We start from the raw sequence: 19,518 nt of genomic DNA, 5'->3' as shown, positions 1-19,518 counted from the left end.
CAGACAGACAGATAGACAGATAGACAGACAGACAGACAGACAGACAGACAGACAGACAGACAGACAGATAGATAGATAGATAGATAGATAGATAGATATGTTCTGTGTTGAAGTAACTGAGGAGTTATATATAGTTAAAAATGCAGCGTGTGTGTGTGTTATGAATCACTTCCTTGTGTGTGTGTGTGCCCTGCAGTGGAAGGCGAGGACAGCAAGCTTTGACAGCCAAGGCTCCTGCCCCTCACCCCGGCCCCCTGCTAGTCCCTGAGCAGAGCCACCTGTGACCCGGCAGCCCAGAAGGGGGTTTCCTCCCTCCTGCTGATCCACGTCCTGTCTGTCTGATTGAGGAGAAACACAACCCCACTGTCTCTCCCTCTCACTCTCTCTCTCTCTGTGTCCCTCCCTTCCTCAGTCCCAGAGCACTCCCAAGAACTGATCTAGGACCAGTCAGTCAGTTAGATGTGTGAGGTGCAGTCTTTTTGGGGTTAAAGTTTAGGGTCACTGAATTGAAAATGTGGGTGTTGTGATGACCAAGAGCTGCACTCTGACAGACGTTTGATATTGGGCTGTCCGAGCTGAGACGGATCTCTGCGTCCTCAAAGGAGACTCTGAGGAAGAAGTGAAGATTCAGCTTTGTGCTGCAGAGACTCTTTGATGGAAAAAACTCACTCGGATCTCGCTCCCTGAGAGCAGCTGAAGTTTAAAAGAGGAAAGCAGAGGACACGGTAGAAAAAGAGACGATCAAAAAACAGGATGTGAAGCAATTTCCACACTCTACAGCTCTCTCTCACTGAATTTCAAAGTGCTGTGTCAGCACAAGAGCGGATCTAAACTGTAGCATTTTTGAACTATTAGATATTAAATCTCTCCATTAGTTGTTATTGTTTGTGAATAGCAAAATTGAAATGAATTTCAGCTCCAGCTGAGTTCACTGTACTTCCAGTTTCATCAATTACATAAGCAATTATCTGATGAGGAGGGTTCAGGACAGGGTGAATGGAATACTTGGATATTTGCAGACTTAGTGTGTTTTCAGGAAAGTGGAAGAAACAACAGGATTATCGGTAATCACACCGGAGCAAATTGGCTGCAGTGTCGTATCTGATTTCAGCTGCGAAACTAAACAATGCTTTCCATCTTCGATGATTTTCTCCACCAGAAGCAGAAGGTTCTGTTTACTCAGAGAGGCAAAAAATTGCTTTTTAAACACAACAAGTAACTAAAAATCAAACCTTGGACAGAAAACATTTCAAAACTGTAATTTCAGCAGATTAAAGCGGGTGTTAAGGGAGCTCTGAGGGTTTCAGTAAACTTTGAAATAGCGAGCACACTTTACACACCCTTACCTCTTTGTCTGTTTGATGTTTGCTTTTGAGAAATGTCACCCTTTGCTTCCTATTCAAACACACTAATACTCTTGTTTTCCTTCAGACTGAAGCCCTTCTTCGTCTCCTCTTGTTGTTTTTTCGCTGAACAGCTTTCGGTGGATGTGTATAGTTTCATGTACAGCCGGTTACTGTGTGTATGTTTTTTTTTAATTTCTAAACAGAAAATCTGAAAAGAATTAATGATAGATATAGATAAAAAAAAAACAACATAAAAGACATTTTGAATATACGTAGCTTTGTTGGTGGTGTTGATTGAGAAAAATCCAAACACTAAAAAGGTGAAGATTTTTGTCTTTTGAGTGTAGAAACCTGCAGCTTTTTGATGTTTATCCAGTCATCCGTCATGCTGTTGTACAGAGATCACGTGTGTCTGAGTTGCCATCCAGATGCTTGATCTACGATGAGGAACATACTTTATGTTGAAGATGTAGTTGAGACAAAGACTGCAGCGCTGCTGTTATGCTACTTCTCTTTGCACAGGTTCCCCTCCTCTTTTTATTTAATGGATCTCTGCATTTTATTTTATTCCCTTTCTCTGCAATAAGATAAGTTTTAGATGCACAAAATTCAACCTGGCACTGTCCAATAGCTGTTCTGTTGTCACGCTAACAGCCACGCTTGCTTTTATCTTTTCAATGCTGTTGTCGCAGAATCACCAATTAGTTTCATTTGTCAGGAAGACCATCCTCGTTATCTCAAGACATCGAGATAATCAACACGCGATCATGAGAAAACAGAAGGTCATTTCCTCTGGTTACTTAAATTGCTAATCAGAGGAGTGGAGAGCCATGACAGCATGCATGCATGGGAGCTGGACAATTACAGCGTCCAACCTGAGATTAAATCAGGTCAGATTAAAGTAACTAGTTCTCTATTATCATCCTGTCATCTTGAGATAATATGTTGTCTTTACTTTAGAAAGTTCTTCTTATATTCTTAAGAAACTTGGCATTTGTTTTCTTGATGTAACAAAACACATCAACCCATTAGAGCTTTTTAAAATCTAGACATAATAAAACAATTGGCTCCTGCTCTCAGGATAACAGTATTCAGAAAATAAATGCAAGCGCTGCCGCATTTTGGCTTCTGTGGCTTTGTGACGAGTAAAAAACATGATCATTTGGTTTCTGTTTCCTCTGTCCTCCTGTTTACCTCCCCTAGTGGGACTCTTGTTTTGTTTTAATACACGACTTTATGAGCTTTGAGATGCATGTGCTCAGAGGGGTAGAGGAAAAAGAATGAAAGCTTATGAGAAAGTCAGTTTTTATCATGCAATGCACCAAAACAGAAGAAATGTGTGGAAACATGCAGCTCATAACTTGCTATTAGCATTTAACCTGGGAGAGACCTCTAATTTCAAGGGGGGCATGGTGTGGTGGGAAAAACTAGAGAGGTAAAAACATCATTTTCAAACAAAATGAAGCACAAATATCTCAAATTGTGAAAGAGTAAACTGGAAATTTGGGTTTGTGTTAGCAGTGACATCATTGCTTCTGTCTGCAATGTTAGAGCCTTTCTGTTGTAGCTTGATGAAGTGTGTTAAACAGCTTTGGAAATGCAAGGATGATTCAAGAACAGCAGTTATACACACACTACTGAGGTGCAGGGCAAATAAAAACCAGCATCAGGACAAGGGAGATAAGCCTGCACACACGGCCCCAATGCCATAAAAAGACCAATCAGGTCCTCGTCAGGGAAAGTTTGGTGATCGTCACCAGATAAGGACAAAAACATTTAATGGAATAAACTTTTAGTGAGGATTAATATTATTATTAAGGCTGTTTCTGGCCTTTATTGGGAGGATAGGGCAGTAAATATTGTGGAATATAAACTGTGAAGATAGATTTTTGGAAAGGCATGCAGCTAAGTGCTGCCAGTACTCCAAATACTTAACTTTTTTGGCAATGAGTAAGATAGCTGGGATGATTACCACCTTTCAACAGAAATTATACTGGTTTTCTATCCATTGCTTTGTTTCCACATGAAAAATACTCATACAGAAGCTATTTGGCGACGTGTTTTATACAAACATTACTTCAATTCTTTAAAATTCCATGCATTGCGTACATCAAAGTTCAATTTTGCCTGTAAGTGATAGCTTTAACTATCCTTACCTTTATCAAAGATTACCTGGCTCTTCTTTTTATACCACAATGATGTCAACAAGCCATCAAAAGTCACCTGACTTTCCTGATCTTACACATCCAGAACTCAAAAAATGCAGCAGGATCAGGTAAAACTCTGGTCAGATGAGTTTGGTTGTGTGCTGTTTGGATAAATCTGCTCTCCATATAAGTCAATGGTCAGAGAGTGTCTATTGCCTGCAGGCTGAATTAGATTTTCTTGTATGTGATGCATACAAATTTTAATGTAGAGCAAAATTATGTAAGACTACTCGTGAGACTTTTTCTTCTACCCCTCTGCAGCACACGCCCCCTCAGTTCTTTGCAGACTCCAATCACAGCTTTTCAAATATTGGAGATATAAGAGGATCCATAAGACTTTGTGATGAGAATAAAACATGTAACTTGGTTTCTATTCACATTATTTTCCTCCAGTTTCAGGCCGACTCCCCAGCTGCAATATTTTTTTCATCGTGTCAAGCACAGATAGCATCAGAACATTTCAGGCCAGGAAATGTTCAACTTGAGCCAGAATGATATCAGGGATGGAAAGTGCCAAGAGACAGTCAGGGGTTGAATTTGCTGATGCTTGTACAGATAATTTCTTTTCGATATGAGGCCCATTTATTGAACAGCATTCGCATTATCTCGACAGCAGCCCACAGCAGCTTTAATCTGATGTGTAATAATGTTCTTGGCTGAGGCTTTGACAGGTCTAGACTGCCGGGACACGAGACAAGAAATACGACGGTCCTCAGCTGCAGACGACTGTACGAGCTGTATGTCACGGAGTTTGTGAAAAGGGAGACACGAGCAGATGCATCCAGCAGACCTGCTTGGATCTGTTTTCGCAATTTCCTCCATGGGAAAGCTGAGTACCTGTGTGTGTTTGTGAGATCTGAGACGACAGCGCGGGGGCAGCTGATAGGTGGACAGGTCAGCATCTACGGAGCAGTGGCATTTCTCTAATTGGCGCTTGTTCCAGCGAGAACGAGTCAGTGCGTTATTGTTTGTGCTTGGCGTAATCCATCATAGCATCAACCCCCCTCCTCACAAACGTGGCACTTTGACATTTGCTCTCGTTCACACAGTTGTTGTGATGGTAAGAATCTATACTCTGTGACTATCATAGCTTTTTAATGTTATTTTGGTGTAAATTTTGAAAAGTGGTTGATAAATGATACAGTTTCTCCTCCTTTTTTTGAAATCACGTGCTTTATGATGCTCATATATTTCTCTGACAACGTGCTGTGTTTTTTTTCCTCGTAGATGAAACCTGTTGAATCCATTGCCTCAGTTTATGGACTGTTTCAAACCCTCCTAGCTTCGCCTAATATTGTAACGTTTCTTGATATGATCTTGTATCCCTTCCAACTGTTATGATAGCACTGAATTTCCAGTTTTTTATTGAACATTTTGTATTTGTAATAATAGAAATGTTTGAAAAAAAAATGTCCTGGTGATCGATATCAACAGTTGTTAGTTCAAATTAAAGTCTATTATGAGTTCATTTTAGATGATACGACGACTCACAGTAAAGAGTGACCCAGTGTGTAATAAAGTAAACTCACAAATTGTCTTTTTCTTTTCTTTCCACCAGTCTGAAAATCAACAGCAGAAAAGAGAGTGGTGTTTTGTTTTTTTCCTCCCATGAGATGTGATGTCTTATCAGTTCTGTGACATGATTTTCTTTTCTTTGATTAAAAGATTTATGCAAAGTGGGTTCTGTGCCGTTAGTTTTGTGGCAACATGCAGCAAATAATGACAACACAGCCAGAGGCTTAACAAGCAGGAGCAGGCTGAAAGGAAATGAGATTTTTGCCTGACTCAAATGGTCAAATTAAATGAGGGGAGACGACATACACACTCACACACACACACAGCATATAGTGTTAAGCCTTGACAGCCTTTAAGAAACTGAGGGGCATTTACATCTCTCTTTGTTTTGGTGAAAGAAAGGATTTGAATGAATAAATAACTGTTCCAAATCGCTCTAATTGGCTTAAAAAGAGTGATATAAATGGTTCTCTGTATTGAGAAGGATGAATACAAGAAGTGAAGGTAACCAATGAAACATCAAACTAATGGTTTTGAAGCCTCAAGCTCATCCATCCATCCGTTTTCTTCCACTTATAAAGGGTCAGGTTGGTGGCAGTAGCTATGGCAAGTCATCAAGACCCCTGACATCCCTCTCTCTACAAATCCTTCCCAGCTCCTCCTTGAAAATCCTGAAGTGTCTCAGGTCAGGTGGAAAATGAAGCAAGGTCTAACCCAGGATCTCCAAAGAGTGGCACCAAGGAGACACTCCAATCAGATGCACCTCAACCTTTTGCTGCCAAAAGCTCATGACCACAGGTGGGGGTTGGAAACAGAGAGCAATGCCTTGCCTTGGGACGCAGTGCATTGGTAAAGTTCACCATATTGGAATTTGCTGTTTCAGTTTTGTGGCCAAAGGTGACAATGGTATGGATAACAGTTTGAATATGCACTCAATCCTGATTGACAGGTTGGCCCTCGTCAATCACAGGCTGCCTTGTATTTCAGTAAAACTTCTCAGTAAAAAGTCATCAGAATTTAAAGAATACTGCCTTTCCATCCATTTATCCATTTTCGTCCCACCAAACTAGATAAGCAAATTGGACCAGACATCCTTTTCCCAAGCAATCTGCAACGCCTGCTGTTAAAATATGAAGCAAACACAGAAATTCAGTGCAGTTCCTCAAGTGTCCACTTGAGGCTGTCTCCAAAAGCCAAGGAATCTCCACTTAGCCCCATGTCAAAACGGCCATCCTCACTCTCTTAAGTTAATTTCTTTTATTCATGGTCACAATGCAGGAGGATGCATTTTTGATTATATTAAGGCTTGTAGGCGTTTGCTCAATTGTATCTCTTAGCCAGTTTGTAGATCAGCCTGAAATGAGTTAAACTTAGCATTTCCAACCGCCATCTTTTTTTGCTTTAAACTCTGATTCAGAAACCAATGGCAGACATCAATGAAACTACATCCATGTTTCCCCAAGCTACGCCTCCAAGTTAGATGAGTGATCCCTGCAATGTTTGCTGGGTCTATGCCACTGGGTCTAGCTTCCCACGCCACTCCATGCAGCTCTTTTGGAGTGAAGGAGTAGAAGCTCAGCTCCGAGCTCCCTCCAATCCAAAGCTCCTAACCCTCTCTGAGTCAGGCCAACCTGGCAAGGAAGGGACTCTGTTTGGCTGCTTGTATTTGGAGTCCCATTCTTTGGGCACTACATAAAGCCGATGACCATAGGGGGTGACTGGAGTGATATTGGCTGGTAATTCTCTTTGGTACAACTCCTGTTTTAATGCTGCTCTCTAGACTTTAACTCTCCTACTTGAATTACTTAACTTGAGACAAACAACAGTAGATATCTAACAAAAAGCATCTCTGGCCTGATAGGTTTGGCTTTATTTACATTTGAAACTAGTTAATGGAACCTTAAAATCATCAGTATTTACAGAGGCATGAATCAAGTACAAAGTGGGATCACTTTCTTGTAGTCTGGCATTAAATCAGACTTGTTTTTTTTGCATCCAGTGGAGAATGCAAATTTGAGACCAATCTGTTTTGGCTTTTTTCAAACCCTGAGGCTACTTCCACTTCTTATAACTGGTGAGTGTTTCTAAAATGCTAATAATGTCAAAAAAATGCTGGTTAGATACCAAAGTTCTCGATGTGTGAAAACAGTTATGTCTGCTTTGGTTTCTGGAAAGAAGACGTGGCGCCACGTCCACTTGTAGAATACAGTCTATGGGATGTGTCTCCTGTGAGTGAAGAGTCTGCAGACTTCTATTCTAACTGTTTCCTCATGATATTCCTCACTGCCTTTGATAATATGACACCACTCCCCTGCTGTCAAACCAGCAGTTTCCTCTTCATGGTCAGTCTGTAGATGATTTGGTATCCATCGTCCCAGCCGTAGAGCTGCTTCTCTTCAGGATTGTATTTCAGACTTGCGTGGGCTCCGTATCTCCTGGGGAAGTAAAGTAGTGGAGCCTCCTCACTGACTATCATGTCGTTGACGTCAAAAAGGCACTGAACTCGAGACCGGCTGGCCAGACGGGTGTTGTAAACAACATAGACGGTCCCACAGACTACAAAAGCTGCTTCTGCATTCTCTCGAGGGCATCTGGTGTCCCAGATTTGTTCTATATCGAGTGTGTCGGGGTCCATCTTTGCTAGGTGGATGTTTGGTTCATTGTCACTGGCAGCATAAAGAAGCCAGAGGCCTTCATTGTCTGCTGCAAGGTCTGCAACAGTCTCTGGGTTGAGACTATACACCAGAGCATGGCTCTCCACCGGGAACATGGCGATGTCAGTCACCATGCCAGTCATCAGGTCGAATCTGACCACCTGCACGTCCGTTTCATCCTCCTGCTGAATGTAGTACAGATAGCCGTTGTAAACAGAGCTGCCTGTGCCGCTAAACTCAGATGGAAGTCGGATCTCTCTGCTGCTGGAGACACCAAGGGAGCTGGAGAAGTCCCGGACAGAGTTGAACTGGTAGATACTATCCCCTGATGTCCCATTAAAGACATAAACCTTGGAAGATCTGGGGTCTCTAGTCCACATGCCCTTAGGACTGCCCACTCTCTTCAGGATCTTCACTGATCTGATGCCAGAGAGGATTTCCACACAGTCTGCAGACAGAGAGAGAACACAAGAGGGAGAAAATAATGTTTTTGTGATTCAAAATATCCACAGAAGAACATGTTCGTGATTGAATGTTGGCTTGTCCGGTCACAGAAAATACGTCATGCTTCTTGTTGACATGAAATACAGAGTTTTCCGAGGCCTCCACAACATTTTAATAAAAGAAACAGATGTTTTCTCATTTCAACGGCTGCTTATCTTCTGCACCGATGATTCAACCTGGAGTGAGTCATGCAAAGTCAAAACATACGCCCCAACACAGGCAGCCATGTACAGGACAGGACAATAACTGTTTGGAGGACAGTTTTAAGAAAGTCACATATATATTGATATCCTGAGACTTACAGGCACATTAGTAAACATATTTCTAAAATAAAATTTTAAAATAAACATTTTAGATCAAGATAGAAAATAATCTTGACCTGCTTAAGTCATGTCCCAGATCATACTGTCCACATTTTTACAGATGGAGGTAGTAGGTGACCTCCAGGGCTCCTAACGAGCCCATCATTGAGAGCACCTGCCCTCATTGCACCAAGCTTGAGCTCATCACCCTGGCTGCTCAATAAAAGGAGTTGTTGTCCCTCAGTTTAGTGTGTGCAACAGAGAAGTCAACACCTTCTGTTCCTTTCTCTGGGTTTTGTGTGAAGAGTGTTGATGAACGAGAGTGTGTATGTCTTGTGGGTGTGTTGTGGAGAAAAGGAGGGTGACAAAGAGAATTAAAAAGAGGTTTAATCTCTCAGGAGATTTTGTGCATTTGGTTTTTCTCTCTGCCAAGTGACTACACCGTTCATTTGGGCTATTTCCTTAGTTTGTCTACTTAATTGTAGTAGAATTAGTGGGTGGCTGTGGAGTTTTACACCTCCACTCCACCTCTGAGACCGCAAAGGCCTCACATTTGTTGTTTATAAGGGTTTAAGTTTCTTTTTGTTAGTGTCCCTGTCAGTGACCTCTGCCCTTCATGTCATGAGACTTGCAGACCCGTAACAACATATTTAACATCACATGCCATCTTTATATTCACGCTATAAAATCTATTCACATTTCCTTCCTGCAAATAAAAGTATAATATGTTTGAACTTCAGTTGAACCAAACATTTAACTTAGATTAACAGGGCATCCATCCATCAATTTATCTTCTAATTTTTGCAGGAGAGCTTTAGGGCTCAGGTGGATCCTACTCCCTGGTCTCAGGCAGGCACTTGCCCGCCCTGAGCCAGCACTCAGGATCCTCCTGAGAGATCTGTACAGTTTTATCATTAAGTTCAATGTGTGTTCTTCTTAGTGGAAGTGGTGTGACTTCAGTCCAAGATCACTTTTCTGCATGCCTTGGCTGCAAGAGCACAATATGTCAGCACCAATCAGGGTGACATTAGGATTCACATCCAACAGTTGGAGGAGGTTGAGGCGCAGTGCCAATTGGGTTCATTAACAGAGACTTCATGCCTCCCTGCAAAAGTCAGTGTCCCATTGCGTTTGAGCAACCACAGTCCAAAAAGTCTTGATCCGCCCTTGAGTACAAGCCAGAGACTCATTTGCTAGCTAGCAAAGGCATGGTACTTTGTTCTATCTTGATTTATAAAACTTGTTCTCTTAAACTTTTGATTATGGGGTGCAGTTGGCCTAGCCGTCTAAGTGTGCCCCAAATCCAGAGTCTATAGTCCCCGTTGCAGAGGTCGCTGGACCGACTCCCAACCTCAACCATTTGCTGCATGTCATCCCCCATTCTCTCTTCAGCTGTCCTGTCAATAAAAGGCTAAAATTCCCCAAAAATATTTTGAAAAAACCCACGAAACTTGTGATTATGTGGAGGTATTTTACAGTCAACTTCAGTAACTGAAGGGTCTGCCAACAGACACTGCTTTCCTACCAGCCTATGCCAATGTGGCCTCACCTACTTTGTTCAGACACATGCATTAGTTCATTCACAGCATTAAGTCCTGTCTGCATATCGTGTTCCACTCTGACAAACATCCTGATACGGAAGCCAGGACCTCACACCACCTTTTTAGAGACTTCAAACCACACAGGGAAAAAAACACTCAGGAAAAGCAGCCTCTCAAAGCTGCTCTTAATTTTTCCATGTTTGGCCACATCACTTAAAGAAGCCTCACACTCTGCTACCCAGATGAAAGGTACATCTGTTGTACATCCAAAAGTTGTTCAAACCCATTTTGCATTACACACAACTTAAGAGGCGATCCCAAAACAATTAGTTTATATGAGGCTTAAGTTTCAACATGCAGTGTAGACTTGTGCATGAAGCAATATCCTCGTACCTCTATGTGATAGGTTTGTGCAGCATAAAAAACAAGGAGCAACAAAGCTCTTATTTTGAGTAGAAATGTGTTGACAGTTGTGGGTTGTAAACTCAAGCTGACTTGCTGTCAATCAAATGAACAGACAGAATGACAGAGCAGATTAAAGTTTTTGTGAAGTTAAAGTCTTCAAAACAACATTTAATAAAACCTTCAGTCAATAATGCTTATGTTACTGAGAAGTGTTAAAAGTTTTGAAGACAAGTTTTCAGCACTAAAAAGCCTCTTTAGTGGGTAATAACAGGGAACACCATGTGTTGAGGCGGCCTCACCTCTGATTGTGTGTCTATAATTGTGAAAAATGACACAATAGTTATAAAAAGTCTAAAGTGAATGTAATTATGATGATTTAATTTAGATTTATCTCCCTGGCTGACACAATTTGTTCCATTAGCATGCTTCAGTGAATCTCCACTGCTAAACTGAAATGTTATTTGCAACCTAACATTTAGAAAACATCAAACAGCCTGCAGCAGTCAATATCTCGCTCTCCAAATGAAGGCAAATTTAAACCAGTCGGAGAAAAATAGGACACAGAGGCTCATTACTGGAAGAAGAATTAGTGCAGCGCACACACACACACACACACACACACACACACACACACAGCAAGCTCTCTGCAGGAGAGTCAGGTTAGTACCAAACTTGGACTAAAACACACCGACAAAGGATGTTCCCCCTGATGTTGTCCTGCAGCAAAATCTGCATCCTGCACACAGATCTGAAATGGGTCCCCACAATGCAGTGAAGTTTGTTTTGGGTCACTAAACAGACCTTCACAATGGTTCACTGTGTGCAGAGCTCACTCCTGAGAACATGAGCTCAGAGTGTATCGCCACAGCTTCAGGGCAGCTTCCTGTCTGCCGCACATACACAGCTCAGGAATGAACAAGAGATCTTACACACACAAAGAAAAAGAAAAGGCTTCTGCTCTGCTTTGTACCTTCATCTGCTTTGTACCTCATCGTCTGAATGAGAGCAATGCCCTTTGATTATGTAGAGCATGAATAGCATTCGTGTTCTGTGCAGAGTGCTTATGATATTACCACATCATTCCTGAATGTACGTGTTATTGATTGTCTTATTGAGTCAGCAAAATCAATATTTGTTTTGTTTACTTTGTATTGTGTGTCATTATAAACAGGGCAGAAGGGATTTACTGAGCAACCATTAAGAGATTTAACTTCAGGAACCAATTAAGCATGAAAATATAGATATATTGCTTAATGTGTGCATAAACGTTCCCTTTTGGGTGTATTAGGGCAGCTCCTTTGGATGAAGTGGTGTACTTTATCTCCTTGCTTATTCTGTCAGGTATGTAGAACAGATTTGAGTATTCCCTAACACAAAAATCTGGTCTAACCTAGCAGCAACCTCTGGTGTTGAAAAATGAAGCCAATGTGGAAGTGCAAAAAAACTGCAGTTCCTTAAGTGTCCACTGGAGGCTGTCTCTGAAAGCCAGGGAATCCTCATTAAAATCATACTGTTTTAGGGCTATCACAATATACCACTATTAATCATCTTTTAAAGAAACTGAAACATTGATATGTGCTAAAAAATTAGCATACAGTGTTACCGTTTAATTGATGGAAAGATAGCTGGAGGCAGTTGTTGTTCTGTACGCTAGTTGCCACCTGCTTTAAAAAATGGAAAGACAAGGAACAAGCAGCAGCAGCAGAAGAAGAAGAAGGCCCGCTAACCAGCTGGCTAGTCTTTTTTAAGAAACTGAAATATTGATATGTGCTAAAAATAAGCATAGGGTAATACCGTTTAACCCTCCTGTTATGTTGCGGGTCAAATTGACCCATTTTAAAGTTAAAAAATCTAGAACAAAATGTTAAAAGTATTTTATCACTATGAAACTTCTTCTGCTTGGCTTAATTAGCGTGAACAACATATAAAAAGAAAATAATACATTGCACATACTTGCAACCCCCCCTGCATGTTTATATTACATAGATACTGTTCGTGGGTCAATTTGACCCTGCAGTCAAAGTGGAGGCTAAATGGGGTCAGAAGTGTCCAATACTAAATGTTTCTTTGCAACTATTACATATTTCACCCCAATCACTATCCAACGTACATAAGTTTTAAAATGAATTTTCATCACACTATGATCTGTGAAATTTTAAGAACACCAATGCACTAAATCTTGATTTAAATGGTTAGTAATAGAGTTAATAATGAGATTTTAAGAATGTCAATTGGGATTTTCTTTTGGGTTCTGACACTTTGGAATCATTAAATATGCCCCGGGTCAAGTTGACCCGGGAACATTATTGCTGTCCCTAAGAAACAAACATAACAGGAGGGTTAACTGATTGCATACATAACAGTAATGTGCTTCTTTGTGGTTCTTTAAGCTAGTTGCCACTTGCTGTAAAACAGAGGAAAGACAAGGAACAAGCAGCAGCAGAAGAAGAAGACTCAGGAACCAGCTAGCCAGCAAGCATTTGCTGCAGCGTGACTTCCACTGCAGCGCAAATCACGTTGGATGTGATGAAAGATAAAAACGAGGTACTCTACTCGCACCCAAAAATACATTTAAACCAGTTTGGAAGGTTTTAGGATTTTGTAAAGAGAAAAAAGACAGGATGTTTATGGACAGAGTGTCAAGCAGAATCTCTTGTACAAGAAGACGGTAAGTTAACCTTTAGTTGGAAGCTTCTGTCACAAGGCTGGTGATGATGATAAAACTCAACTTTGACCTGTCATAAGGTGTCAACATCAGCATAAATAGATGGATCATCAATCTATCTATCATTAGTTCAATCATTCAATCTGTGCTTTTATAGCTGCAATTCATTACAAATGTTACTTCAACAACATACCTCAAAAAGCATTACATATCATGCATTAAAGCCCCTGTATTATCCAAACAAATGACCGGGAGAAGCAGTTCTGTCTCTGAGTTGTTTGCAGCAGCATGTCTTTGGATCGAAGGATTATAAAGACAAACTTGGTGCTCAAACATCTCATACAAAGAAAAGGCTCTGCTGAAATAAATGAGTTGCATCGAGCCACATTGCTCCTGGAAAACATGACGGCCCACTGACTCAAAGCTCTTCCTTAAATGAGTTCTAACAGCACTGTGTTTGTTCCCAGTTTTCCAGGAGCTTTTCCAAGACAGAAGCATTGAAAAAACGGTGGTATATTTCCTGGTTTGATGTGTAATGCTACTTTTAACTAACTAAGCTACTGTATGCTATATAGAGTGGGACTGTGCCAGGGAGCTGCCGTGAATGAAAAATAGAGCTCCAAGGAAGAAAGAAGTGTGCATGAATTTCTTTGCAGCTCACCAGAGACTTTCGACTGCACCTCCTCCCAGTCTTTTTCCTCCTCCTCTTCTCCTCTGCTCTCCTCCAGTCCCCAGGCTCCCTGCTCCACCACCTTGTCTGCCTTGTTCGCACAGGCCCGAGGCGAGGTCTGTGACTCCACGTAGTCCATCTCCCGCTCCACCCGATCCACCCGGACCGAAGCTCCTTCCAGGTCTTTGAACAGCAGGCTGTGTTCTTTGCTCAGTGCATCCATGGCCTCAGTCGTTAGCTTTTTGAAGTCTTTCAGCTCTGTGTGGTAGCGATGGGATTGTTCGTGCCAGAACTGCATACGGTCCTAGCAGACATGGGCAGAGCAAAACAAGTGTTGCAATACATTAAAGGATGTTCTTTCTCCAGACTTTACATAAGCCAGTAACAAAACAACTCTTTTCACATAAGTAACTCAAAGCACAACTTTAAACTATAAGCTCCAGGCTGATTAAATTGTTATATTGTTTAGAAGTGTTTGGAAAAATTTTAACCAGAGTTAAAATCTTCTAGTAACACTGCATGAGAGGTTTAACTTTAGAAGTTAGCCTCAGGAGAACATGAATGTCTGCACCAAAAGTCTTGAAAATCCATCGACTAACGGTCATCACATTTCACTTCAATACAAAAATGTTTCCATCAAAGTTGGTATGGTTCATCCCCTGGAAACCATGAACTTCTTTCCAAAATGTCATGGCGTTTCAGCCGGTAGTTTTGGGATACCTTAATCTAGAGCAGTGGGTTCTCAAAGTGGGGTCCTGGAACCCCTGGGTGTCCGTGTACCATAGCGTGGGGGTCCGTGAAATAATTAAAATACATTACTAATAAATTATAAAGTTGTACTGTGTCATTAAAAACAACATATACACCATTGTTTTTAAGCTTTTAAGATGAATTACTTGAAAAGTATAAATGCTGTCAGGTTGAGTCCACAAGGAATGAAATGACCCTCTGTTTTAAAGTATACAAGTGGTATTTACTTGATTCAAATTAAGTGTTAAGATCAAGTGTTATCTGTTTATCACTATGGTACAGGTCTGAAGTATTTACATTGATACGTTTTACAATACAAATAGGTCCAAGGGCAACTAAGAGTGCAAATCTATGTTACAATTATGAGGGGGTCCTTGGAAAATTATCTCACCTGTAAGGGGTCCCTGGCTCCAAAAAGTTTGAGAACCCCTGGTCTAGAGCAAGCGGTCTAATAATATGAGGCCAATGCGGAAGTGCTAAAAACTGCAGTTCATCAAGGATCCGCTTGAGGCTGGCTCTGGAAGTACTGAAAACCACATACACACCAATTTAAAAAAGCTGATCTTTACAGCAGAAATAAACATGTTTACAGCCTGGTACAAAAGACGAGTGTAGTCTGGATACCTCATTTCTCGATCTGCACACACTGTACGGGGGGTGAATTTTTTTCTAATGCGGTAATTTTGAAGATATTGAGATTACTAGTCTTCCAATGAGAGGCACAGCTGACTTGATTGACAGGTGGGAACACTGTAGCTGTTGGCGAGGAGGCTCAAAGCCCGCCTCTTTACGTCACAATCACTCGACAGCAGCAATATGGCCTCAAAACAGTGCTTCAGAAACAGATGGGTGACGTCACGGATACTACGTCAGTATGTTACACAGTCCATGGTCTAGACTAAAGTGGGGGCCCAGGCTGAAAGATCTCAACAACCTATGCAAGGAGTGATGTGAAATCTTGTACAGACATTCATAATCCCAGGAGGATGAATCATTCTGAATCCATCTATATATTCAATACTTTGCCTTTTCTAACATCATCAGCAATCATGGCTTTTCACCTTTTCTACAATCTGGATAAGAATAAGAATTTAAAAAATTGTAAAATGTTGATGATGTGTCTTAAATGCAGACAGCACACAACCTGATGAGCACCAAACAAAGAACCCATGGTTCCTGACAAACTTATGGACAAGCTTTTATTTGTGCACATAATAAAACAACCTTGAATGAATAATTAAGTTGCTAAGTGCCAGCCAGACAGGTAGGCAAACAAGGCTTTGCAGAGATGTTTATTATGTTAACTGAATAGTTAGTGTTTATAAAAGCCTGCTGCCACTGCCACTCAGCTCAGGGTAAGGCAGATAAGATAGATGGATGGATGTCAGTGTCATGTTACATTGCAAAGACGTGCCAAAAAAGACATTCATTGGTGAGTTGTCATTGTTTTGTTCATCTAATCTTATATACATTAACTTCAGTTCCACATAGTTTAGGATATTAAACACACTGATGTTACATTTTTGTTTTAACTAAAATGTGAGCTGCAGCCTGGATACTGCTGCAACCGATATAGCAGTCTAAATCTCAGGATGAGGTATTTATTGTTTTTACAATATGACAACTAGAAGATGGGGCTTGATGCTTGCAACCCACTACACACAATATGGCAAGATCCAAAAGTCCCCCCCATCCTTTGTGTCTTCGAAGTCCCCACTTTGCTGTGCAAAATATACATGGACACATAGAGACGTGAGCCGCTGAAGGCGACACACAAGCTTTCCTCCCCAATTAGGTCATAATCATGCTTTTTAAAAGAGAACGGTGGAACACTGTTGAGCAACTCCTCAGTGAGGAAAGAAGCTATTGGCTGTTCTAAAAGTCGCTAAATGATGTCATCACTCAATTTGCATAATTTAAATTGTAATGGACGCTGCAGGAGAGACGTGTAATGTTGAGGGAGAGACAAAAAGAGGTTCAAAAACACCCTAAATATGTTTATAACTACACTTACAGCCCACAACAAATCAAAGTAAAACATTACATTTTTCAACCATAACTTTTTTGAGATGTTGATGATGTGTGCAATCTACATTAACTATCTAAATGGACCAAAAAGAGACAGTAGGCGGGATCGTACATGCTTGACACACTTGCAGTCTGGATGTGGAGGGATGAACGCCTCCTGCTCTGAATGCAGCTTAGGAGGGACTCACAGCAGCATCCACCGCTCGCTGAGTAGAGTAAGAACGATACATGCTTTCACGACAGTCTCCAAAAGTCTCCTTTTATCACCAGAAAAATATGCTAGATTTGTCGCTAGTCGCTTTTTTGAAGAAGAGTAGCAAGAGGGGTCTGAAAACTTGCTAAATACAGCAACAAAGTCACTAAGTTGGCAATACTGCGGTTGAGTACATTTATCTTGTGCATTGCTTCATTGATTGAAAAGACTCCCTGATTCATGACAACAGCGGATGTAACAGCCCTGGTGTATTGGACGTGGGTGGGTCCTTACCTCACAGCTTCCAGTTCGCCTGTGGGCTCAGCTCAACAACCATACCCTCAGCTAGGGTTGCAAACTTCACATGGCAAAAACAGATGGAAGTAGAAAGAGCTGTACAGCTGTGCAGAAACTGCCTTTTGTGGACTTCATCATGCAGGGAGACAGTTAAGACCTTTTCTTCCCTCTAACAGACCCCCCAAAACAGACTGCCTCTTATATATCACTGCAACTTCTATTATGGAGTTTATGGTAGATCTAAATTATGTATTCAGCTCTTCAAAATAAGCACGTCCTAAAAAAAAGTCAATGGATGAAAATAGAAGAAAAGAGATGATAAAGATGAAGGTAAATATTTTAACACTCATGCCCTGTAGCTTTAATCTGAAAGGCCACTACAGGAAATAGGTCACTTCAAAACTGAAGGGAGGGTCAAGAAGGGAAATTGGGATCAGGCCTTAGTCTTGTCGCCTGTCATAAGAAATCCCAGGTGGTAAAATATGAATCACTCAAGCATTATCATATCACCAAAGAGAAAGCAGCAGTGGGTCTGATCAGTGTTGTGACTGTCACTGTGCGGCTGACAGGTAAATTATTCAGAGCAAAATGTAATAACCGAAGGCCTCTCCTCTGCCTCCCCTTGCCTTGGTTTCATTTTCTCACACTGCTGGCTGTGGGCCTGTGGTCAAAAGGAAATGAAAGTTCAATGAAAACCTGCTGATGATTCTCCATGTTCACATCAATGCAGGAGTAGAAACAGCAGATTGGAAATGAGACTGGAGGGGACCCACAGGGGGTGTAGGGAGCTGGATTTAGCTGTAAATAGACAATTCATTTCATGCTGGTAACCGCCTTAGGATTGTCATTTTTTACATTACAGCAACACGGCTGATGAAAAAGGAAAATCCCAACACTGAAAATACACTCGCAATGAATACATTAGAAGATATATTTGAATGAGACCTCACTGAAACGACTCCTGCATTTCACATCACACTCTTTTGCTGTCTTATCACCTGTTTTCAAACACGAAAATAACCTCTGAGTAATTTCATCCTTTCCTCAGGCATCCTTGTTGTAATGCAGCTTCATTCCACCTTTGCACAACATGTCTTTCTTTGAGGCTGTTTGTATGCCTGATGTCATGGCAGCAAAAAGGTTGAGCTTGTTCTCATTACGGATGTGTCATTGTTTGAAAAAGCTGCAGGAATTATAATGTTGTTGGACAGAAACTGCGCGTTGCATGCATCAACTGATATCCCCCCCAGAGGCCCCAGCGAAGTTGATGAGCTGAGCAGAGATTGCATTAATTGGAATGCATTAGTTAAGATATTAAATTCACATAAAAGGAGGAGGAGGATGCAATCAGGAGCCCAAAAATATCACACTTTTTTTTTATGTTTAATGACTTCGTTGAGTCACTTGGGAGGCAGTGATGAATTATGAGGCTATAAAGTTGTTTTTCTTCTTACCTCTATAGCCAGCAGCCTGTTCTCCAGATAATCCATCAGCCCCTGGTAGTAATACTGGGCTCCAGTCAAAGTCCAAGCAGTGGAAACAAGGAAGAGTAACACCGGCTTCATTGTGAGCCGATCAATGGGACAGCTGAGTCTCTACGTCCGTCCCAGTTTTGAAGGATTCTTCAGGTTCAACGTGTTCTCCTTCAGATCTGTCCTCAGAGCTTCACTTTCAAACTACAAACTCTGGTGTGCAGTGTGAGTTCATGTGCAAAGAGGAGTGGAGGATAGAGAGAGTGAGAGGCCGCTCTGAGAGTTTCTGATTCTTTGACTGCTCTCACTTTGCTGGAATGTTTTCACAAACTCTCAGGGAGGAGCTTTGAGCCTCTTACCCCTCTCTGTCCTCAGAAAGTGAGAGTGCTGCACCGCGCTGTGCACGGGATGTGAGTTTGTTGCACATGTTGTACACACTGTCATAATCGTGTTACACTAAAGGCTTTTGTCAATAAGCTGTGGGGGGAGGATTTGGATCTTTTCCTTCCTACCAATTCCACACTGTGAAAAAAAATCACACTTACAGTAAAAGTTCTGCATTGAAGTAGTTATTTATGTAGAGTGTGTAAAAGATGATCAGGAAAAGAAGTAGACGTTTGTTAGGTCTCCACATGGGCTTTCTATGCTAACATGTTATTTATCTTAAGGTAGTCTGCATAGTGGTGCAGGGGTCGCCTCGCAGCAAGTGGGTTCCGGGTTTAAATCCCAGGTAGAGTGTGGAGTTTGCATGTTTTCCCCATGCATGCAATGGCTCTCTCATACTTGACATGCTTGTCAGGTAATTAGTGACTTCAAATTTCCTGTAGGTGTGAATATGTTTGGTTGTCTGTCTATATAAAGCCCTGTGATAGACTGACAACCCAACGGGTGGTTGAATAGTCCAGCAGAAACCTCTGGGGTTGAAAATTGAAAAATGTGAAGGTTTAAAATATTGCAGTTGAAAAGACC

At 41.3% G+C, this 19,518-nt stretch overlaps 2 protein-coding genes across 2 annotated transcripts in view; one reads left to right on the top strand and one right to left on the bottom strand.

The window, feature by feature from the left end:
- Positions 1-5,230, top strand: part of syt6a (synaptotagmin VIa) — a 66,769-nt gene extending 61,539 nt beyond the window's left edge. The window contains exon 7 of the mRNA XM_034695027.1: positions 197-5,230. Within this exon, the coding sequence (XP_034550918.1) occupies positions 197-268 (72 nt within the window). The 3' untranslated portion in view covers positions 269-5,230. The remainder of the gene's footprint in view (positions 1-196) is intronic.
- A 1,688-nt stretch (positions 5,231-6,918) lies between these two features.
- olfml3a (olfactomedin-like 3a) lies at positions 6,919-18,832 on the bottom strand. The gene is made up of 3 exons (XM_034696255.1): positions 18,532-18,832; positions 13,801-14,113; positions 6,919-8,170 (listed from the first exon to the last, which is right to left on the bottom strand). The coding sequence occupies exons 1-3, from the start codon at positions 18,640-18,642 to the stop codon at positions 7,386-7,388; spliced, it is 1,209 nt and encodes a 402-aa protein (XP_034552146.1). The 5' UTR covers positions 18,643-18,832; the 3' UTR covers positions 6,919-7,385.
- Positions 18,833-19,518: the final 686 nt, after the last annotated feature.

Source organism: Notolabrus celidotus, chromosome 11 (genome assembly GCF_009762535.1).
Source record: "Notolabrus celidotus isolate fNotCel1 chromosome 11, fNotCel1.pri, whole genome shotgun sequence".
In the NCBI taxonomy this organism is placed as follows: Eukaryota; Metazoa; Chordata; class Actinopteri; order Labriformes; family Labridae; genus Notolabrus; species Notolabrus celidotus.
Note: the sequence above shows the minus strand (reverse complement) of the source record. Positions and strands in the feature narration are given on the sequence as shown.